Source organism: Ranitomeya imitator, chromosome 7, assembly GCF_032444005.1.
Source record: "Ranitomeya imitator isolate aRanImi1 chromosome 7, aRanImi1.pri, whole genome shotgun sequence".
Lineage (NCBI taxonomy): Eukaryota > Metazoa > Chordata > Amphibia > Anura > Dendrobatidae > Ranitomeya > Ranitomeya imitator.
In genome coordinates, this window is record NC_091288.1 from 156,687,249 (window position 1) to 156,711,475 (window position 24,227).

The following is a 24,227-nucleotide window of genomic DNA, read 5'->3' on the forward strand; positions in this document are numbered from 1 at the left end:
TCCACTTTAGGAATCTTAGTCCATGAAATTAACTCCTCGTCACTAAAGGGGTACTTCCTTTTGGAGGCTGACGGGAGAAAACCTCTCTGGTCCTGTTTTTCCCACTCCCTCTTTATTAGTGCCTTAACGGCAGGAATTACTGGAAAGGCTCTTCTCTTCCTCTCTGCCAACCCTGCAAACATGATGTCTTGTGCAGTTTGGTCGTCTTTTCTATCCTCACAACCTATTGTATTCCTGATGGATTTTACTAGGTTGTCAACCCCATCAAGGGGAAAACAAGCCCGACCTTCAATGTCAGATTGTGCTGAGGAAGAAGATAACGTATGCGAGGAGTTTGAGTGGATGACGCCTTCCTCATCAGACTCAGAGCTGGATACTGCCTCCTCTTTACTGGATTTCTTAGGGGGTGCACTGGCTTGTGTAATGGCCTGTAACTCTTCCCTAATTATGGCCCGTATATCTGTAACCGACATAGCTGGACTCTGCATTGTTTCGGTAATACATTGGTTGTAGAGCTTTTTGGGGTGGGAATCTGGGAGAGGTTCGTCACATAATGCACACTGTTTGTGCTTAGATTTTTGTTTCTTTTTGGCCTGGGTGAAGAAGATGTTGTGGAAAAGAGTGTCAGCTTTATAGGCAGAGGGGTTTTACACTCACCCAGTGAAGCTGTACGGTACCGGATCAGATGGCCGAAGCGTCTTCCTGGATCTTGAATCCATGGCATCGCTCCTGGCATCTGAGGACCTCCTGCTGGTTGGCTCACCTGCTGGGTCCACCGTCTTGCCTGGGGATGACATGTTGCATCGCCTGTGCACTTGCAACCATCCCCCTTTTTATAAGCAGAGATCCGGTTCCTGTTTTTTTTTTTTCCTCTCTTTCTCCCACAGCGGTGTACTGCGCATGCGCAAAATTTCCCTCACCGCTGTGTGAGTGACCCGGAAGTGCTCCAACACCTCTGGGTCAGTATGGGGATTCTTACACCGCTCCAAGCATGCGCGGCCGCCATCTTACCTCGGCCTGCGTTAAGGAGCGGTGTACCGGCTGCCGAAGCTGCTGTGCCAAAGATCCTGGACCCTTTATCCGCCGGTCCGCGTCCGGAGCCTTTCTCGGCCGCACCTCTGCAGCGTTGCTCCGTGGAATCGGGCGGCCTCCTTTGGACCCAGCCATCCCACATGCCAGACAGACGAGGGGGCAGCCGTCTAACGGAGTCTCCCCCGACGCTGCTTCTGGACCGCATCCACTGCCGTTCCCGCAGAGACTGCACAGGCGGATGCTTGTGGCCCAGGTATGGTCTTCTGTAGTTTCGGAGAATCCAGAGATCCTGTCCCCTGGGAACAGGAAACCTAAACTGAGGAGGAGAGGGGGACCGCCCCCTTTTATCTCTCTGTAGGTTTCCTGTTCCTTGGGGCAGACCCCTATCTCTCCAGTGGGTGCTGTCATGGCGAAGGGTAAAAAACCGCACCCCAGCCTAGGAGGCTGGCGTCGGTAGTGACTACCAGCCAATGGACTGGGAGGAAAGACCTCCCTTGGAGGAGAGAGGATCGGAGCATCCACCATTGGAGTGACTGCTGGACCAGAGGAGAGAGAGAGGACACAGTCGGTCGAGGGAAAAGGGACTCCGGTCCCATGCGTCCAGCAGAGCATGCTGTAGGGGACGGAGGTGCAGTTGCGCAAATGGAATTGCCTCCATTGCGGCCACCATCTTCTCGAGAATTCTCATGCCGAAATGGATGGAACAAGGGGACGGCTGAAGAAGCTTCCAGACCCCCTGTTGAAGAGCCAGGACCTTGTCCCGAGGAAGAAGCACCAACCCTAGGGAGGTGTCCAGGGTCATGCCCAGAAAGGAGATCCGTTGGGCTGGAACAGGAGACGACTTTTTTAGGTTGATCAACCAGCCCAACCGAGAAACAGTATCCAAGGAAATGCGGACGCACTCCTGCAGGCTCAGAAAGATGGGCCTTTGACCAGTAAGTCGTCTAGGTAAGAAAGCACAACAAGACCCCGAGAATGCAGAATGGCCATGACAGCCGCCATGACCTTTGTGAAAACTCTGGGGGCGGTGGCAAGGCCGAAGGGCAAGGCCGTGAACTGAAAATGTTCTTCTCCGACGGCGAAGCGAAGGAACCTTTGATGAGGTGGGAAGATTGGGATGTGGAGGTACGCATCCCGGATGTCGATGGATGCTAAGAATTCGCCTTGTTCCATTAAAGCAATGACGGAACGGAGAGATTCCATCCTGAAATGACGGACTTTGACAAATTTGTTCAAGAGCTTTAGGTCCAGGATGGGCCTTACCGTTCCATCCCTTTTGGGAACCATAAACAGATTTTTATAAAAGCAGCGGAACCTTTCGTCCTCTGGGACAGGGACAATCACTCCGTCTTGTCGGAGTGACTGAATGGCCTTGGGAAAAGCCCGAGCGCACATTCCGCTTCGAAAGGGTGGAAAGCGAAAAACCGGGTTGGAGGGGGGAAGGAAAAATCGATTTTGTAACCGGAGGACACCAGATCCCTGACCCACTCGTCGTGAACGACAGAGCCAGATATGGTGTCGTCCAGAAGAGATTGCGAGTCATTTAGAAGAAGACGGTTGGGGTCTGGATCCCCTGGACCTAGACTGTGTGGAGTGGCCCCTCCAGGAATAGTTGGGCCTGTATGAAGCCTGAGGGCTTTTGTCTCTGCCGGCGCGGCGCCCCGAGCCAGGGGAATTGGCTGAGGAATGCCATGCGTAAGATCCACGAAAGGGCCGAAAACGAGCCTGCGGCTCTCGTTGGAACAGTTGCCTGAACCTCTGCTGGGGAAGGGAAGTACTTTTTCCCCCGTTGTGTCTGAAATCAGTTTGTCAAGCTTTTCACCAAATAGATGGCCCCTGATATATGGCAGAGATGTGAGGGACTTTTCAGAGACGGAGTCCGCTCGCCAATTCCTCAGGCATAGCGCTCTTCTAATCGCCACAGCGTTTGAAGCCGTAAGTGCAGAGCAATTCGCCGTGTCCAGGGAAAAGTTTACTAAGTAATCGCCGGCCAGGGAAATTTGATTTGCTAGCTCCGCTAAGTCAAAAGGAAGATCACTGCTTTGTAAGGCCTTGAGCAGGGAGTCTGCCCAAGAAGTCACGGCTTTGGCTACCCAGGTAGCAGCTAAGGAGGGAAAGAGTGCCGAGCCTGAAGCCTCGAAAACTGAACGGGCGAGACTGTCAACTAGGCGGTCTGTGAGATCTTTGATAGAAGATCCGTCCGGCACGGATAGGACAGTTTTAGAGGACAAACGTGAGACAGGAGGATCCACAGGAGGGGATTCTGTCCATTGTTTGCGGAGATCAGGAGAAAAAGGATATTTGGACTCCAAAGCTCTCTGGCCCTGAAAGCATTTGTCTGGGCGCTCCCTATGCCATTGGACTATGTCCTGGAACTCCAGGTGATTGGCAAACACCCTGCGAGTACGTTTGGTCCTTTTAAAAGATACCGAATTATCCGTACTGGAGGTCGCTGATTCCTCATCAACCTGAATGGACTGGTAGACGGCCTCGATGAAACTATCTATAGTGCTCTGATAACCTGGCGACTCCAGATCTAGGAGGCCCATCAGATGCAGGAGCAGAGTCCTGGTCGGAAGAGGTGCCTGGGGAGCGAGAGCGGGAAGCGGAGCTAATGGACGCCAAGGCACCAGAGGGCCTGGGGGACGAGCTACGGACGTGCTTCCTAGATGGCCGCTTGTGCCTAGAGAGCGGCCCCTGCAAGCTGAAGATTCCGCAGCCGTAGGGGAAACGTCCTGAATAGGTGGATTAGTGGTCCTGCTCCTGGTTGGATCCTGGAGGGACCCGATAGTTTTAGTCAAAGAAGCCAGAGATTACGAAAGCGACAAAGCCCACTCAGGGGGACCGGTCACCGCGGGCTCGTTAGCGGCTGGGGGCTCCTGAGCGCATTTAGGATCACAAGCGTTTCAGAGCGGAGCAGTATGCCCGCTTGGTAGCGCAGCCTGACAGGAGGTGCAAGAAATGAAGAACACTGTTTTTGCAGACTTTTGGGGTTTATGCAGAGACATGTTGTTAGCTAACCTCCGTGCAGGGCTGTGGGGCACCTGTGCAGCTAGTGAGTGGAGCACTGTGTGCAGGATTAGGAGGGCCTGTGTCAGTGTCCAGCGCACTTACCCAGGTCCTGTGTCCGGATGCCGCACTGAGACCGGAGAGGGACGCACGCCTTGATTTGGTGGCGTTCTGAGGCTCCTGAGAGACACCGGGAGCGCTCTCTTCGGTCCAAGACGGCGGCTGAGAGGCGCTTCTCGCAATGTGCGAGAAGCGGTGGGCGGGGCCTCACGCGTGACGCGCGCAGTGGGCTTAACGCGGCCTAGCTAAGGCCGAAGCCGGGGACTAAATTAGCGGTGCCCAGCCGCGAAATGCGGACGAGCCCGCGGTGCGCTTAGGAGCCCCCCTACCCTATCAGACTCACCGCTTGTGATCCTCTTCAGGTGAGGTACGAGGGAAGGTGCAGTCAACCTCAATCCACCACCCTCTTGATGAGGGGGTGGAGAGGGACTGAGGAGCTCCATGAAGCATCGCTGTTCTACAATGGTAGTGCAGTAGGAGGGCGGCCGGACTGTGCTCAGTGAAAGTGCCTCTGTGTATCCTAAGGGTTTGCTCCCTTAGAATTTCACAAGGCTAGGTCACGGCAAAACATCCCACGACACAGGAAAGGATACGGGGAGTAAACTCGCCGTGCTCACTTGTTGGTGTTTCGGGGGAGATCGGCCCCCTTAAAAGGGTTCGTCGCCCCCTTCGTCCTCTTGCGCAAAGATAAAAATTTAAATTAAAAAATGAAACGTCTGGAAAAATTCAGACGCAGTGTGCCTCCTACGGACACTAAGTATTACGAACTGGTATTATCCGGAGCCAGTGGGCAGTGTATACTGCAGAGGAAGAGCTAACCTTTTTTGTATTTACTTAGTGTTAGCCTCCTAGTGGCAGCAGCATACACCAACGGTCCTGTGTCCCTCAATGTGGCGATGGAGAAATAAACATTTCTAACATGCAAAAACAAAACCCCAAAAAAATAGTGACCAATACAGCTACCTTTCTTTATGATGACACTAACAGCCTTCCATCCATAGATTCTGTCAGTTGCTTGATCTGTTTACGATCAACATTGCGTGCAGCAGCCACCATAGCCTCCCAGACACTGTTCCGAGAAGTGGACTGTTTTCCCTCGCTGTAGATCTCACATTTTATGGTGGACCACAGGTTCTCTATGGGGTTCAGATCAGGTGAACAAGGGGGCCATGTCATTTTTTCTTCTTTGAGACCTTTACTGGCCAGCCACGCTGTAGAGTAGTTGGAGGCATCTGATGGAGCATTGTCCTGCATGAAAACCGGTTTTTACGTACCGGTAATAGGATTTTATGGAGCCACGACAGCACCCCTACGAGAGAGGGGATCCGCCCACCTTCCGGACAGGAACCTACAGAATTTAAAGGGGCGGTCCCCCTCACCACTCCAGTTTGTGTTTCAGAGTATAAGGGACACCGCCATTGAGTTAGTACATAAACATATATACTTAAACATTACTAAATACCATCACCTACTAAAGAGTGATTTTTTAACAAGCACACTTTCCCCAAAGGGTGCAGAAACCAGTGAATAACTACGGGGGGGAATGTGCGGGTGCTGTCATGGCTCCGTAAAATCCTATTACCGGTACGTAAAAACCGGTTTTCCTATCGCCACGACAGCACCCCTACGAGAGATTTTCAAAGATCAATCACCTGGGAGGGACTACAGCACCAAGTACTGTACGGCCAAAAACTAAATTGGCCTCTGAAGATAAATCAAGGCGATAATGTCTATAAAAGGTGGAAGGAGATGACCAAGTTGCCGCCTTACATATTACGTCTATGGAGACGTCAGCTCTTTCCGCCCAGGATGAGGCCATGGCTCGAGTGGAGTGGGCCCTGATGCCATCTGGTGGTGTCTGGCCTTTAGCAGTATAAGCAAGATATATGGCATCTCTTATCCATCTGGCGATAGACGCTTTAGTTACACTCGCCCCTTTCCTTGGATTCTGAAAGGAAACAAACAGAGCCCTACTCTGCCTCCATGGTTCTGTTCTATGTAGGTACTCTAATAGAGTTCTTCTGACATCTAACATGTGATATTTCTGCTCGTCAGCTGAATTCGGACTGTCACAGAAAGATGGTAAAATTATTTCCTGACTTCTATGAAATTTGGAAGCTACTTTTGGTAGGTATGCTGGATCAGGTTTTAACACTACCCTGTCCTGAAAGACCATTAAATAAGGAGGGTCTATCGACAAAGCTTGTAAGTCACTCACTCTCCTAGCAGAGGTCAGGGCTACTAGGAAGGCTGTTTTTAAAGTTAAATTTTTAATGGAGACAGAATCTATTGGCTCAAAGGGGGCTTCTGTTAAGGCGTCTAAAACCAAATTTAGATCCCATGGTGGTAATCTAGGAATATACACTGGTTTACTACGTTCAGTGGCCCTGATAAATCGGGAAACCCATCTATTTCCCGCCACATCACTGTTATATAATGCTCCCAAAGCTGATACTTGGACTCTAAGGGTATTTACCGCCAAGCCCAATTCTCGGCCTTTCTGTAAAAACTCCAGACTAGCCGGAATTGGAACTTTGCCAGAAAAGGGATTTTGGTAGAAGGCAAGGAACTTTTTCCAAGTTTTAGCATAGATTTTAGTGGTGACTTCTTTCCGGCTATTTAAAAGGGTAGATATGAGAGCCTCTGGAAACCCTCTTCTCCTCAATAACTCCCTCTCAAATTCCACGCCGTCAGATGCAGGGATTCCACATTGGGGTAACTGAATGGACCCTGAGAAAGAAGCTCCGGGCTGGTCGGCAGTACCCAGGGGTCGGACACAGACATTGCCCTGAGTAACGAGAACCATGCCCTCCTGGGCCAAAAGGGGGCAATCAGGATCACTCTCGCCCTGTCCTCCCTGATCTTCCTGAGGACTAACGGGATCAGACACATTGGAGGGAACGCATAAGCTAGAGGAAAATTCCAGTGTATTTGAAGGGAGTCTATTATACAGGGCTTGTCCGCCACCCGAAGAGAAGCGAACTTCCTGGTCTGCCTGTTCTCTCTCGTTGCGAATAGATCGATAACGGGCAATCCCCACAGGTCCACTATCTGTCTGAACACCCGTCGATCTAGAACCCATTCTCCCTGACGTAGAGAATGACGGCTGAGGTAATCTGCCTCTGTGTTGAGCTCTCCCCGAATGTGCACAGCTGATAGAGAGCGAAAGTGGGCTTCGGCAATTTCGAGTATGTCTGTGGCGGTGTTCATTAGGGATCTTGACCTTGTACCCCCTTGATGGTTGAGATACGCCACTACTGTTGTGTTGTCTGTCTGGACTTTTACATGTGAATCCTGCAGAGATGGAAGCAACCTGAGTAAGGCCTTCTTCACTGCCGTGAGCTCTTTCCAGTTTGAGGACTCTTGAGCCTCTAAGAGAGACCATTGCCCTTGAGTCCAGACATCTCCTATATGAGCTCCCCAACCTATTGAACTGGTATCGGTTGTGACCGTGTTGTCTGGTACTACACTCCAGCGTACTCCTTTCCCTAAATGTCTTCTGTTTAACCACCATCTCAGACTGTGTAGAGTGGCGGTGGACAACCTGAGTCTTCCGCCTAATTGCCCTTGAAGACTTCTCTCTGTATCCAAGACTTGGGCCTGTAACACTCGAGTGTGGAATTGAGCCCACTGGACGGCTGGTATGCAGGACGTTAGAGATCCCAGAAGGGACATAGCGTCTCTTAAAGTCAGATCTGGCTTCCTTGTTACCGTACTGACTTTGTGCACAATCCTCTGCTTTTTCTCCTCCGGAAGGAAACATTGTTGCACTTCCGAATCCAGCAGAATACCTAGGAAAGTCTGAGTTGTTGATGGGTCGAGTCTTGACTTCTCCATATTGACTATCCAACCCAAGTCCTGTAAGGAAGATATTACATGATTTAGGCGAGTACTACACTGGCAAAAGGAATTCCCCACTACCAGGAAGTCATCCAAGTAGGGTATAATTAACGTATCCTGTTCTCTGACATAGGCCATTACTTCTGCCATGACTTTAGTAAACACCCTCGGTGCCATAGATAGACCAAAGGGCATTGCAGCAAACTGAAAGTGTCTGACCTGGTCGTTTAAGCGCACCGCCATTCTGAGGAATTGTTGATGATCCTGGTGAATGGGCAGATGGTAATACGCATCTTTTAAATCCAGGACTGTCATATAACATCTGGGAAAGAGAAGTTTAGTTGCCGTTTTAATCGATTCCATCTTAAAGGCATCATACTCTAGATGTTTGTTTAATCTCCGTAAGTTTATGATGGTTCTAAAGGATCCATCTGGCTAGGAGATTAAAAATAAAGGGGAATAGAACCCTTTCCCCTGTTGATGTTTTGGAACCTCCACTATGACTTTCTTCCGTCTTAACATTTGGACCTCTTTTTCAAGCGCCTTTTGTTGGTCTAAGGAATCAGGGGCAGTCAAGATATAAAATTCAGAAGGTCTTTCCCGGAACTCTAATTTTAACCCTGAATTGATTATACCCAGAACCCAATTGCTCGAAGTTATTTTGGCCCACTGAGCATAAAAGAATTTTAACCTGCCCCCTACTGGAAGATCTCTATTAACGATAGTTTCTTCTTCTTCTTGAGGAAAATGACGAAGCATTAAAGTCCGAACCTTTCTTTTTTGGGTCTGATGGTTCCCAGTCTCGGTTGTGGCAAGGTCTTCGGTATTGGAAGCGTCTCCTGAAGGTATTCCTAAAGGTAGGATTGAAAGCTTTAGGAAAACCTTTCTTCCTATCCTCAGCCTTAGCTAGGATATCATCCAATACCGGGCCAAACAGGTACTCACCCCTACACGGTATTGTACACAGTTTAGCTTTCGCCTGGGCATCCCCTTTCCAGGTCTTAAGCCATAGGGCTCGGCGAGCAGCGTTTGAGAGGCCTGCTGATCTTGCCGCCAATTTTAAAGAATCCACTGACGCTTCCGCTAAATACGCCACCCCTTCACGTATTTGCGACAGTGAGTTCAACATCTTGTCTCTGGGCACCTTGGACTTCAGCTGTTCTTCCAGTTGGGATATCCACACCATGACAGATCTAGCCGTACACGTGCTAGAGATAGCAGGTTTAAACGCCCCTGCAGTTGATTCCCATACTTTCCTCAAAAACATGTCCGCCTTCCTATCTGATGGATCTTTCAGAAGGCCCACGTCCTCCAGCGGCAAGGTACCGGCTTTAGACGTAGAAGCCACCACTGCATCCACTTTCGGGACTTTCATCCACTCTGCCAGCTCATTATCTTCAAAGGGATACCTTCTTTTAGCTGATGACGGAAGGAAACCTTTATCCTGCTTATCCCATTCTCTCTTTATAAGAGTCTTAACCGTATCCACCACCGGGAACGCCTTACGACTCCTCTGGCACAAGCCCGCAAACATTATGTCCTGTGCGGACCTTGGTTCCTTGCTCTCTGCAACACCCATGGTAGCTCGGACTCCTTTAACTAACATGTCCATGTTGTCCACCGAGAAGCAAGGCCTTCTCTCTTCATCTGAGGAGGATGGAGATGAGGAGCGGGAACATTCCCCTTCTTGCAGGGACAGACTAGATCCTGGCGATATGTCCCTGCCCGACCTTTCCTGGCGGCTGCCTCTAAGGGAATAGCTAATTTCCTCCCTGATGACCGCTCTAAGGTCTGATGACCGAAGGGGAGCTTCCTCTTCTAAGGTCTGAGATATGCAAGCCTGACACAGCCTTTTGGTATAACTGTCAGGCATTGGTGTCATGCATAGAGCACATTGCTTGTGCTTAGATTTTGTGGTCTTTTTTCCCTAAAACAAAGCACAAATAACAGACCATATCAGCACCAGGTGTCTGATTTAACACTCACCATAAGGCTGATCCTGTGAATACCGGTTCTGGAGGAGTAGGATCCAAATGTGACGCTGGGGCGCTCGCACGCTGCTGCCCCCGTACCACGCTGCTGCTGCTTCTCCTTGAGCGGCCGCTACCGCTCTTACTGCGCTGTTCCGTTCCCTCTCCATGAGGGTGCTCGGCGTCCCCTACTGAGGACATGGTTGCGCGCCTCCTACCCTAGGCGTCGCTCTTTTACAGCGCTGCAGCGCTCCTCCCCCGGCTTACCCCGGAAGCGTACCAACTACTTCCGGGTTCACCAGCGCCGATGTGGACGCTGCACACCGCGCTCAACCGCGGACCAGGTCGGCACTGCCCGACTCCTGGGACGCGCTCCTCACAGCCAGACGAGGGGGGGTCTGCACGCAGGACACCCCCGACGCTGCTTCCGAGCCCCCGATTCCGCCATTCCTAACAGATACCGCGCGGAGGCATGGAGGCCCGGGTAAGACTGCTGCTGCAGGCTCCCGCCGTCCGGACAGGAACCCAAACTGGAGTGGTGAGGGGGACCACCCCTTTAAATTCTGTAGGTTCCTGTCCGGAAGGTGGGCGGATCCCCTCTCTCGTAGGGGTGCTGTCGTGGCGATAGGAAAATCATGTTTTTCTTGAACGATACTGACTTCTTCCTGTGCCACTGCTTGAAGAAGTTGTCTTCCAGAAACTGGCAGTAGGTCTGGGAGTTGAGCTTCACACCATCCTCAACCCGAAAAGGTCCCACAAGTTCATCTTTGATGATACCAGCCCATACCAGTACCCCACCTCCACCTTGCTGGCGTCTGAGTCGGAGTGGAACTCTCTGCCCTTTACTGAGCCAGTCTCTGGTCCATCAAGAGTCACTCATTTCATCAGTCCATAAAACCTTTGAAAAGTCATTCTTAAGATATTTCTTGGCCCAGTCTTGACATTTTATGTTATGTTTCTTGTTCAAAGGTGGTCGTTTTTCAGCCTTCCTTACTTTGGCCATGTCCCTGAGTACACACACCTTGGGCTTTTTGTTACTCCAGTAACGTTGCAGCTCTGAAATATGGCAAAACTGGTGGCAAATGGCATCTTGGCAGCTTCACGCTTGATTTTCCTCAATTCATGGGCAGTTATTTTGCGCCTTTTTTGCCCAACATGCTTCTTGCGACTCTGTTGGCTATTTGCCATGAAACGCTTGATTGTTCGGTGATTATGCTTCAAAAGTTTGGCAATTTCAAGACTGCTGCATCCCTCTGCAAGACATCTCACAATTTTGGACTTTTCAGAGCCCGTCAAATCTCTCTTCTGACCCATATTGCCAAAGGAAAGAAAGTTGCCTAATATTTAAGCACACCTTATATAGGGTTTTGATGTCATTAGACAACACCCCTCCTCATTACAGAGATGCACATCACCTGATTTACTTAATTGGTAGTTGGCTCTCAAGCCTGAACAGCTTGGAGTAGGACAACATGTATAAAAAGTATCATGTGATCAAAATACAACTTGCCTAATAATTCTGCACGAAGTGTATAGACTGCATAAAGTGGTTATGTAAGACGTAAACAAGGAAACCCATGGCGCTCATATCTACTGTCACACACAGGATTGGGGTCTTAGGTGACTCTACGGTAAGTAACATAGGTGGGAATAGAGTCACATACTTGAATATACCCTGCAGGTCCTTCTGAATTTCTCCTTGCCATCGTGATCTTCCAACTTTCTCGAGAATACAGTAAGAAGAGTCTGGGAGCTCTAATGAAGGATCCGCTTCCCATCCAATCAAAGTCCGATAGCGCAAGGTCTGGGATCCAGCAATCACAAGCTTCTCTCCCCATCTGAAGACATAAGAATGGTGGACATGTGTGAGGAAGATAAGGTATTGGCAAATATATAGTATAAATCCAATGGGCCAAAAGTACTCAGCAGTGGCTGCTTCTACCGCCGGGCAATCATTCACACGATGGTGACCAGGAGGCTGTGATCATGGCTTGGGTAGCAAATGCCACCCAGTGAATGGCGAGTTAGTGTAGTCACCATCGTCTCTGTACTAGCAGTAAGAACCAAGAAGTGAGAAATGTGGGGGTTACAGCATCTGGCGTTACTTAGGTGGGCTCATCTTGTGGTTCGTACTGTTATCAGGCAGAGATTGCTGTTGGATGCCATTGTTGTATGGCCGACGCTGCCATGGTCCCATGTAATATTGGGTGGCAGATGGAGGACAATGATGCGTATCACTGGATCTAACGGAGGGACAGGACTGGCTAATGGCTGTCAATCGAAAAGAGAAAGGGGCACCAAGAGGAGGGGCAGTAATGGATGCATTCTCCGGGCTTCCACATGCCCCCAATACACTGCCAGCCTCATTAGCATATACATGCCATCAGAACACAATCTCTAGGGCTGGAGTAATCCTTTGGGAACAGACAGGAACTTGATTGTCGCAAGACTTGAAAATTTAACTTCCTGTCTGTTCTTAAAGGACTACTCCAACCCTAGAGATTGTGTTCTGATGGCATGTACAGTGGGGCAAAAAAGTATTTAGTCAGTCAGCAATAGTGCAAGTTCCACCACTTAAAAAGATGAGAGGCGTCTGTAATTTACATCATAGGTAGACCTCAACTATGGGAAACAAACTGAGAAAAAAAAAATCCAGAAAATCACATTGTCTGTTTTTTTAACATTTTATTTGCATATTATGGTTGAAAATAAGTATTTGGTCAGAAACAAACAATCAAGATTTCTGTCTCTCACAGACCTGTAACTTCTTCTTTAAGAGTCTCCTCTTTCCTCCACTCATTACCTGTAGTAATGGCACCTGTTTAAACTTGTTATCAGTATAAAAAGACACCTGTGCACACCCTCAAACAGTCTGACTCCAAACTCCACTATGGTGAAGACCAAAGAGCTGTCAAAGGACACCAGAAACAAAATTGTAGCCCTGCACCAGGCTGGGAAGACTGAATCTGCAATAGCCAACCAGCTTGGAGTGAAGAAATCAACAGTGGGAGCAATAATTAGAAAATGGAAGACATACAAGACCACTGATAATCTCCCTCGATCTGGGGCTCCACGCAAAATCCCACCCCGTGGGGTCAGAATGATCACAAGAACGGTGAGCAAAAATCCCAGAACCACGCGGGGGGACCTAGTGAATGAACTGCAGAGAGCTGGGACCAATGTAACAAGGCCTACCATAAGTAACACACTACGCCACCAAGGACTCAGATCCTGCAGTGCCAGACGTGTCCCACTGCTTAAGCCAGTACATGTCCGGGCCCGTCTGAAGTTTGCTAGAGAGCATTTGGATGATCCAGAGGAGTTTTGGGAGAATGTCCTATGGTCTGATGAAACCAAACTGGAACGGTTTGGTAGAAACACAACTTGTCGTGTTTGGAGGAAAAAGAATACTGAGTTGCATCCATCAAACACCATACCTACTGTAAAGCATGGTGGTAGAAACATCATGCTTTGGGGCTGTTTCTCTGCAAAGGGGCCAGGACGACTGATCCGGGTACATGAAAGAATGAATGGGGCCATGTATCGTGAGATTTTGAGTGCAAACCTCCTTCCATCAGCAAGGGCATTGAAGATGAAACGTGGCTGGGTCTTTCAACATGACAATGATCCAAAGCACACCGCCAGGGCAACGAAGGAGTGGCTTCGTAAGAAGCATTTCAAGGTCCTGGAGTGGCCTAGCCAGTCTCCAGATCTCAACCCTATAGAAAACCTTTGGAGGGAGTTGAAAGTCCGTGTTGCCAAGCGAAAAGCCAAAAACATCACTGCTCTAGAGGAGATCTGCATGGAGGAATGGGCCAACATACCAACAACAGTGTGTGGCAACCTTGTGAAGACTTACAGAAAACGTTTGACCTCTGTCATTGCCAATAAAGGATATATTACAAAGTATTGAGATGAAATTTTGTTTCTGACCAAATACTTATTTTCCACCATAATATGCAAATAAAATGTTAAAAAAACAGACAATATGATTTTCTGGATTTTTTTTTCTCAGTTTGTCTCCCATAGTTGAGGTCTACCTATGATGTAAATTACAGACGCCTCTCATCTTTTTAAGTGGTGGAACTTGCACTATTGCTGACTGACTAAATACTTTTTTGCCCCACTGTACATGCTAATGAGGCTGGCAGTGCATTGGGGGCATGTGGAAGCCCGGAGAATGCATCCATTATTGCCCCTGCTCTTGGTGCCCCTTTCTCTTTTCGATTGACAGCCATTAGCCAGTCCTGTCCCTCCGTTAGATCCAGTGATACTCATCATTGTATTATATTATTGTATTATAATGAAGGGAAAGTAAAGCTGATGCCACATTCCCTTTAAATATTACGTCTTTCACATCACTAAAAAGTCACAGACATGTTCTCACCACCACTAACCAGGCACACAGGAGAATACATGATTAATAGGAAGTCCGCTTTGTGACTTTTTAGTTTATGTGCACATTTTCCTCTGTTTAGGTCATGGGTCAACTGTAGGTGAAAAAGTGAATTAAAGGGAGTTTTAAACCTTTCAATTACTTTTAGCCTACCAGCGCAGTGATATGTAAAACACACTGAGTTTTATTACCCTCCCCGAATCCAGCGCCTCTCCACTGCTGCCCCGGCCTTTACTGATAAACTCCAATGCTGACATCTCATCGACGCGGGCTAGGACCATCGACGCGGGCTGGGGCCATCGACGCGGGCTGGGACCATCGATGTGGGCTAGGGCCATCGACACGGGCTGGGACCGTCGATGTGGGCTGAGACCATCGATGTGGGCTGAGCTCAGCAATTGACTGAAGCAACTCATATCACCGCTCCTGTCAATCAGCAAAGACTATGGCAGCTGCAGAGATGCACTGAAGGAGCGTTACTTACTCTCCTTGCTTCTAGGGCTGACCGCTCTGTAACCCCGCCGCCCCCCGGCCCTAATGTTGTGCTGCTGTCAGTTAGTACAGAGTGCGGTTACAGATGCTCTCTATACACAGAGTGGTGATTGAACCCATGTCAGAGCCGCCCCGTGACTATATGTACAATAAAGTTAATTTCTGCCTGGTAGTGGGGGCCTCTGTGCCAGCGCCGGGCAGCTTCAGACCACTATTATCCTCCGGATTAACCCTGTATCTGCAGGTTAATAGAATGTGTTCCTGTGACAAGTTCCCTTTAGATGATATAACAGTCTTATGGATATATAAGGTGGTGTTTCAGTTAGAAACTACAACGACTCTCACCTGTCAATGGCAGCGTCACATGTGACAGACTGAGTCTGTAAAAGCTCAGTAACTAAAATCCGCTCATGAAAATACTGGCAGGAGCCCTGATTGCCACCTTTCTGGTCAGTCACAGGGTGAAATGGATAGGGGTCTTCAGGCAATCCTTCTACAGCTCTGATGGTACCTAGATCAAATTCTTCTTCCTCATACCTGGAAAAAAACATGAAGAGGAAACATAGCCACTAGAAATCCCTTCCTTGCAGTGGCGCTGTTTACACTGACGGCGGATGACTGTAGCATGGTCGGAATGACAACGACTGTAGACTGACCAAAGGGGCAATGACTGTAGCCTGACCGGAGGGAAGACGACCGTAGCCTGTCCGGAGGGGTGACGACTGTAGCCTGACCAAAGGAGCGATGACTGTAGCCTGACCAAAGGGGCGACAACGACTGTAGTATGGCTAGAGTGATGACAATGACTATAAACTGATCGAAGGGACGAGAACGACTGTAGCCTGACCAAACGGGTGACGACTGTAGCCTGGCCGGAATGGCGACAACAACCGAAGCATGGCTGGAGGGACGACGATGGCTGTAGACTGATCACAGGGACGACGGCAATGACTGCAGCCTGACCAAAGGGGCGACCACTGTAGCCTGACCAAAGGAGCAATGACTGTAGCCTGACCGGAGGGGCGACAACGACTGTAGCATGGCTGGAGGGGCGACAACGACTGAAGACTGATCGGAGGCACGACGATAAAGACTGCAGCCTGAGCACAGTGACAACTGTAGCCTGACCAGAGGGGCGACGACGACTGCAGCCTAACCGGAGGGGCGACGACGACTGCAGCCTAACCGGAGGGGCGACGATGACTGCAGCAGCCTAACCAGAGGGGCGACGACGACTGTAGCCTAACTGGAGCGGAAATGACAACTGTAGTCTAACCGGAGTGATGACGACAACAACTGTAGCCTGACCGGTGGAGAGGTGACTGTAACCAGACCGAAGTAACGACGACTGTAGCCCGACCGGAGTGACGACGACAACTGTAGCCCGACCAGAGGAGCGACGATGACGACTGTAGTGTGACAGGTACTGACCTGTTGCTTATCACTAGAGGGCGTCGCTCTGTGGGCAGCACGTAGAAGTGCAGCTCAGGATGACACACCAGTGATCTCCATATAAACTGCTTGGTGGCAGCATCAAGTACAAGAGGGAAAGGAGGAACCCGATCCTGAAGCCGCAGCCACAGGGCCGGCACAGTGATGCCGTCCAGTCCTTCCAGGGCCACCTCATCCAGGACCGCCTCCAGCACCTCCATGTCACGGTCCCGCGGTCTGCACCCAGGAATCACCTCTCATCGGAACACAACTGAGAGCAGCGTTACAGTTCCGTCAGCAGAGGCCGCTGTGCACAACTATTATTGTCTCTACAGCAGGAGCCATGTTGTTGGGGACACTACTGTACTGACAACTAGAGGAAGGCTCCGAAATCATGACCGGTGACGCGGTGTGAACTCCCGGAAGCACAGACACGTGTAACGTACGGCCCACAGACTAGTATCAGCGAGCTCAGAGATTGGATCCGATGTCCTGCGCCTGAATGCTCAGCTACGATTGGCTGTTGTAAAGAAAACAAGATCGTGATTGGCTGATTTGCTAAGGCCCTTGGGATAGACTCCTTTAATTGGCTGCTGCAAGTGACCGTCTGTTATTGGTTGTCTGCAACTAGGTAACCGGAGAAAACATTTGAGCGCAGATAAATTTGTTGTGTTTTCATGATCGTCGGCGGCGCCTCGTCCGGTCTGTATGATGCACAGTAAGTGGTGGGCGCGGGGCTTCATGGTCTGCGGCGGCCGCACGTGTAATAACGGAGCTGAGGAGAAATAGAGAGAGAGCATTGCTGGGGCCGGGCGGGACTAACACCGGGAGCTGCTGACGGGACATACCGGCATCACCACTATGCAGACTGTGAGGACCCCTGTACAGGCCCCTCATAGACTCTGCTGGATGGAGCTGTGCACAGTCCGTATACTGGTGGTCCACGGTGCAGAAAGCTTCTAAGTTGTGTGAAATGGCCCCCATCTTGTATCTATCTGCGACCTGCAGGTGACTGTGTGTACACCCGGGGGCTGGTTACAGTGTGTGCCTGCAGGTGACTGTGTGTACACCCGGGGGCTGGTTACAGTGTGTGCCTGCAGGTGTCTGTGTGTGTACACCCGGGGGCTGGTTACAGTGTGTGCCTGCAGGTGACTGTGTGTACACCCGGGGGCTGGTTACAGTGTGTGCCTGCAGGTGACTGTGTGTACACCCGGGGGCTGGTTACAGTGTGTGCCTGCAGGTGTCTGTGTGTGTACACCCGGGGGCTGGTTACAGTGTGTGCCTGCAGGTAACATAGTAACATAGTAACATAGTTAGTAAGGCCAAAAAAAGACATTTGTCCATCCAGTTCAGCCTATATTCCATCATAATAAATACCCAGATCTACGTCCTTCTACAGAACCTAATAATTGTATGATACAATATTGTTCTGCTCCAGGAAGACATCCAGGCCTCTCTTGAACCCCTCGACTGAGTTCGCCATCACCACCTCCTCAGGCAAGCAATTCCAGATTCTCACTGCCCTAACAGTAAAGAATCCTCTTCTATGTTGGTGGAAAAACCTTCTCTCCTCCAGACGCAAAGAATGCCCCCTTGTGCCCGTCACCTTCCTTGGTATAAACAGATCCTCAGCGAGATATTTGTATTGTCCCCTTATATACTTATACATGGTTATTAGATCGCCCCTCAGTCGTCTTTTTTCTAGACTAAATAATCCTAATTTCGCTAATCTATCTGGGTATTGTAGTTCTCCCATCCCCTTTATTAATTTTGTTGCCCTCCTTTGTACTCTCTCTAGTTCCATTATATCCTTCCTGAGCACCGGTTCCCAAAACTGGACACAGTACTCCATGTGCGGTCTAACTAGGGATTTGTACAGAGGCAGTATAATGCTCTCATCATGTGTATCCAGACCTCTTTTAATGCACCCCATGATCCTGTGTGCCTTGGCAGATGCTGCCTGGCACTGGCTGCTCCAGGTAAGTTTATCATTAACTAGGATCCCCAAGTCCTTCTCCCTGTCAGATTTACCCAGTGGTTTCCCGTTCAGTGTGTAATGGTGATATTGATTCCCTCTTCCCATGTGTATAACCTTACATTTATCATTGTTAAACCTCATCTGCCACCTTTCAGCCCAAGTTTCCAACTTATCCAGATCCATCTGTAGCAGAATACTATCTTCTCTTGTATTAACTGCTTTACATAGTTTTGTATCATCTGCAAATATCGATATTTTACTGTGTAAACCTTCTACCAGATCATTAATGAATATGTTGAAGAGAACAGGTCCCAATACTGACCCCTGCGGTACCCCACTGGTCACAGCGACCCAGTTAGAGACTATACCATTTATAACCACCCTCTGCTTTCTATCACTAAGCCAGTTACTAACCCATTTACACACATTTTCCCCCAGACCAAGCATTCTCATTTTGTGTACCAACCTCTTGTGTGGCACGGTATCAAACGCTTTGGAAAAATCGAGATATACCACGTCCAATGACTCACCGTGGTCCAGTCTATAGCTTACCTCTTCATAAAAACTGATTAGATTGGTTTGACAGGAGCGATTTCTCATAAACCCATGCTGATATGGAGTTAAACAGTTATTCTCATTGAGATAATCCAGAATAACATCCCTCAGAAACCCTTCAAATATTTTACCAACAATAGAGGTTAGACTTACTGGCCTATAATTTCCAGGTTCACTTTTAGAGCCCTTTTTGAATATTGGCACCACATTTGCTATGCGCCAGTCCTGCGGAACAGACCCTGTCGCTATAGAGTCACTAAAAATAAGAAATAATGGTTTATCTATTACATTACTTAGTTCTCTTAGTACTCGTGGGTGTATGCCATCCGGACCCGGAGATTTATCTATTTTAATCTTATTTAGCCGGTTTCGCACCTCTTCTTGGGTTAGATTGGTGACCCTTAATATAGGGTTTTCATTGTTTCTTGGGATTTCACCTAGCATTTCATTTTCCACCGTGAATACCGTGGAGAAGAAGGTGTTTAATATGTTAGCTTTTTCCTCGTCATCTACAACCATTCTTTCCTCACTATTTTTTAAGGGGCCTACATTTTCAGTTTTTATTCTTTTACTATTGATATAGTTGAAGAACAGTTTGGGATTAGTTTTACTCTCCTTAGCAATGTGCTTCTCTGTTTCCTTTTTGGCAGCTTTAATTAGTTTTTTAGATAAAGTATTTTTCTCCCTATAGTTTTTTAGAGCTTCAATGGTGCCATCCTGCTTTAGTAGTGCAAATGCTTTCTTTTTACTGTTAATTGCCTGTCTTACTTCTTTGTTTAGCCACATTGGGTTTTTCCTATTTCTAGTCCTTTTATTCCCACAAGGTATAAACCGCTTACACTGCCTATTTAGGATGTTCTTAAACATTTCCCATTTATTATCTGTATTCTCATTTCTGAGGATATTGTCCCAGTCTACCAGATTAAGGGCATCTCTAAGCTGTTCAAACTTTGCCTTCCTAAAGTTCAATGTTTTTGTGACTCCCTGACAAGTCCCCCTAGTGAAAGACAGGTGAAACTGCACAATATTGTGGTCGCTATTTCCTAAATGCCCAACCACCTGCAGATTTGTTATTCTGTCAGGTCTATTAGATAGTATTAGGTCTAAAAGTGCTGCTCCTCTGGTTGGATTCTGCACCAATTGTGAAAGATAATTTTTCTTGGTTATTAGCAGAAACCTGTTGCCTTTATGGGTTTCACAGGTTTCTGTTTCCCAGTTAATATCCGGGTAGTTAAAGTCCCCCATAACCAGGACCTCATTATGGGTTGCAGCTTCATCTATCTGCTTTAGAAGTAGACTTTCCATGCTTTCTGTTATATTTGGGGGTTTGTAACAGACCCCAATGAGAATTTTGTTACCATTTTTCCCTCCATGAATTTCAACCCATATGGACTCGACATCCTCATTCCCTTCGCTAATATCCTCCCTTAAAGTGGACTTTAGACAAGACTTTACATAGAGACAAACCCCTCCTCCTCTCCGATTTTTACGATCCTTTCTAAACAGACTGTAACCCTGTAAGTTAACTGCCCAGTCATAGCTTTCATCTAACCATGTCTCGGTTATTCCCACTATGTCAAAGTTACCTGTAGATATTTCTGCTTCTAGTTCTTCCATCTTGTTTGTCAGGCTTCTGGCGTTTGCGAGCATGCAGTTTAGAGGATTTTGTTTTGTTCCAATCTCCTCACTGTGAATTGTTTTAGAAATGTTCTTACCTCCCTTCTGAGTATGTTTTCCTGGGTCGTCTTTGTTCGAGTCTAATGTTTTTCTTCCCGTCCCCTCTTCTTCTAGTCTAGGTGACTGTGTGTGTACACCCGGGGGCTGGTTACAGTGTGTGCCTGCAGGTGACTGTGTGTGTACACCCGGGGGCTGGTTACAGTGTGTGCCTGCAGGTGACTGTGTGTGTACACCTGGGGGCTGGTTACAGTGTGTGCCTGCAGGTGACTGTGTGTACACCTGGGGGCTGGTTACAGTGTGTGCCTGCAGGTGACTGTGTGTACACCCGGGGGCTGGTTACAGTGTGTGCCTGCAGATGTCTGTGTGTACACCCGGGGGCTGGTTACAGTGTGTGCCTGCAGGTGACTGTGTGTGTACACCCGGGGGCTGGTTACAGTGTGTGCCTGCAGGTGACTGTGTGTGTACACCCGGGGGCTGGTTACAGTGTGTGCCTGCAGGTGACTGTGTGTGTACACCTGGGGGCTGGTTACAGTGTGTGCCTGCAGGTGACTGTGTGTACACCTGGGGGCTGGTTACAGTGTGTGCCTGCAGGTGACTGTGTGTACACCCGGGGGCTGGTTACAGTGTGTGCCTGCAGATGTCTGTGTGTACACCCGGGGGCTGGTTACAGTGTGTGCCTGCAGGTGACTGTGTGTGTACACCCGGGGGCTGGTTACAGTGTGTGCCTGCAGGTGTCTGTGTGTACACCCGGGGGCTGGTTACAGCGTGTGCCTGCAGGTGACTGTGTGTACACCCGGGGGCTGGTTACAGTGTGTGCCTGCAGGTGTCTGTGTGTACACCCGGGGGCTGGTTACAGTGTGTGCCTGCAGGTGTCTGTGTGTACACCCGGGGGCTGGTTACAGCGTGTGCCTGCAGGTGTCTGTGTGTACACCCGGGGGCTGGTTACAGCGTGTGCCTGCAGGTGTCTGTGTGTACACCCGGGGGCTGGTTACAGCGTGTGCCTGCAGGTGACTGTGTGTACACCTGGGGGCTGGTTACAGTGTGTGCCTGCAGGTGACTGTGTGTACACCCGGGGGCTGGTTACAGTGTGTGCCTGCAGATGTCTGTGTGTACACCCGGGGGCTGGTTACAGTGTGTGCCTGCAGGTGACTGTGTGTGTACACCCGGGGGCTGGTTACAGTGTGTGCCTGCAGGTGTCTGTGTGTACACCCGGGGGCTGGTTACAGCGTGTGCCTGCAGGTGACTGTGTGTACACCCGGGGGCTGGTTACAGTGTGTGCCTGCAGGTGTCTGTGTGTACACCCGGGGGCTGGTTACAGTGTGTGCCTGCAGGTGACTGTGTGTACACCCGGGGGCTGGTTACAGTGTGTGCCTGCAGGTGACTGTGTGTACACCCGGGGGCTGGTTACAGTGTGTGACTGTGTGTACACCCGGGGGCTGGTTACAGTGTGTGCCTGCAGGTGACTGTGTGTGTACACCCGGGGGCTGGTTACAGTGTGTGCCTGCAGGTGACTGTGTGTGTACACCCGGGAGCTGGTTACAGTGTGTGCCTGCAGGTGACTGTGTGTGTACACCTGGGGGCTGGTTACAGTGTGTGCCTGCAGGTGACTGTGTGTACACCTGGGGGCTGGTTACAGTGTGTGCCTGCAGGTGACTGTGTGTACACCCGGGGGCTGGTTACAGTGTGTGCCTGCAGATGTCTGTGTGTACACCCGGGGGCTGGTTACAGTGTGTGCCTGCAGGTGACTGTGTGTGTACACCCGGGGGCTGGTTACAGTGTGTGCCTGCAGGTGACTGTGTGTGTACACCCGGGGGCTGGTTACAGTGTGTGCCTGCAGGTGACTGTGTGTGTACACCTGGGGGCTGGTTACAGTGTGTGCCTGCAGGTGACTGTGTGTACACCTGGGGGCTGGTTACAGTGTGTGCCTGCAGGTGACTGTGTGTACACCCGGGGGCTGGTTACAGTGTGTGCCTGCAGATGTCTGTGTGTACACCCGGGGGCTGGTTACAGTGTGTGCCTGCAGGTGACTGTGTGTGTACACCCGGGGGCTGGTTACAGTGTGTGCCTGCAGGTGTCTGTGTGTACACCCGGGGGCTGGTTACAGCGTGTGCCTGCAGGTGACTGTGTGTACACCCGGGGGCTGGTTACAGTGTGTGCCTGCAGGTGTCTGTGTGTACACCCGGGGGCTGGTTACAGTGTGTGCCTGCAGGTGTCTGTGTGTACACCCGGGGGCTGGTTACAGCGTGTGCCTGCAGGTGTCTGTGTGTACACCCGGGGGCTGGTTACAGCGTGTGCCTGCAGGTGTCTGTGTGTACACCCGGGGGCTGGTTACAGCGTGTGCCTGCAGGTGACTGTGTGTACACCTGGGGGCTGGTTACAGTGTGTGCCTGCAGGTGACTGTGTGTACACCCGGGGGCTGGTTACAGTGTGTGCCTGCAGATGTCTGTGTGTACACCCGGGGGCTGGTTACAGTGTGTGCCTGCAGGTGACTGTGTGTGTACACCCGGGGGCTGGTTACAGTGTGTGCCTGCAGGTGTCTGTGTGTACACCCGGGGGCTGGTTACAGCGTGTGCCTGCAGGTGACTGTGTGTACACCCGGGGGCTGGTTACAGTGTGTGCCTGCAGGTGTCTGTGTGTACACCCGGGGGCTGGTTACAGTGTGTGCCTGCAGGTGTCTGTGTGTACACCCGGGGGCTGGTTACAGCGTGTGCCTGCAGGTGTCTGTGTGTACACCCGGGGGCTGGTTACAGCGTGTGCCTGCAGGTGTCTGTGTGTACACCCGGGGGCTGGTTACAGCGTGTGCCTGCAGGTGACTGTGTGTACACCCGGGGGCTGGTTACAGTGTGTGCCTGCAAGTGACTGTGTGTACACCCGGGGGCTGGTTACAGTGTGTGCCTGCAGGTGACTGTGTGTGTACACCCGGGGGCTGGTTACAGTGTGTGCCTGCAGGTGACTGTGTGTGTACACCCGGGGGCTGGTTACAGTGTGTGCCTGCAGGTGTCTGTGTGTGTACACCCGGGGCTGGTTACAGTGTGCCTGCAGGTGTCTGTGTGTACACCCGGGGGCTGGTTACAGTGTGTGCCTGCAGGTGACTGTGTGTGTACACCCGGGGGCTGGTTACAGTGTGTGCCTGCAGGTGTCTGTGTGTACACCCGGGGGCTGGTTACAGTGTGTGCCTGCAGGTGTCTGTGTGTACACCCGGGGGCTGGTTACAGTGTGTGCCTGCAGGTGTCGCTGTGTGTACACCCGGGGGCTGGTTACAGTGTGTGCCTGCAGGTGTCTGTGTGTACACCCGGGGGCTGGTTACAGTGTGTGCCTGCAGGTGTCTGTGCGTACACCCGGGGGCTGGTTACAGCGTGTGCCTGCAGGTGACTGTGTGTACACCCGGGGGCTGGTTACAGTGTGTGCCTGCAGGTGACTGTGTGTGTACACCCGGGGGCTGGTTACAGTGTGTGCCTGCAGGTGTCTGTGTGTGTGTACACCCGGGGCTGGTTACAGTGTGCCTGCAGGTGTCTGTGTGTACACCCGGGGGCTGGTTACAGTGTGTGCCTGCAGGTGACTGTGTGTGTACACCCGGGGGCTGGTTACAGTGTGTGCCTGCAGGTGTCTGTGTGTACACCCGGGGGCTGGTTACAGTGTGTGCCTGCAGGTGTCGCTGTGTGTACACCCGGGGGCTGGTTACAGTGTGTGCCTGCAGGTGTCTGTGTGTACACCCGGGGGCTGGTTACAGTGTGCGCCTGCAGGTGTCTGTGTGTGTGTGTACACCCGGGGGCTGGTTACAGTGTGT

The 24,227-nt window shown here is 50.4% G+C and overlaps 2 protein-coding genes across 2 annotated transcripts in view; one reads left to right on the forward strand and one right to left on the reverse strand.

Annotated features, from left to right (window-relative positions):
- GTF3C1 (general transcription factor IIIC subunit 1) overlaps window positions 1–16,524 on the reverse strand; it is a 191,310-nt gene extending 174,786 nt beyond the window's left edge. The window contains exons 1-3 of the mRNA XM_069733955.1: window positions 16,231–16,524; window positions 15,145–15,336; window positions 11,576–11,749 (exon numbers count right to left, since the gene is read on the reverse strand). Of these exons, the coding sequence (XP_069590056.1) occupies window positions 11,576–11,749; window positions 15,145–15,336; window positions 16,231–16,451 (587 nt within the window). The 5' untranslated portion in view covers window positions 16,452–16,524. The remainder of the gene's footprint in view (window positions 1–11,575; window positions 11,750–15,144; window positions 15,337–16,230) is intronic.
- A 298-nt stretch (window positions 16,525–16,822) lies between these two features.
- KATNIP (katanin interacting protein) overlaps window positions 16,823–24,227 on the forward strand; it is a 259,496-nt gene continuing 252,091 nt past the window's right edge. Inside the window, exon 1 of the mRNA XM_069733957.1 lies at window positions 16,823–16,948. Coding sequence (XP_069590058.1) covers window positions 16,939–16,948 — 10 coding nt within the window. The 5' untranslated portion in view covers window positions 16,823–16,938. The remainder of the gene's footprint in view (window positions 16,949–24,227) is intronic.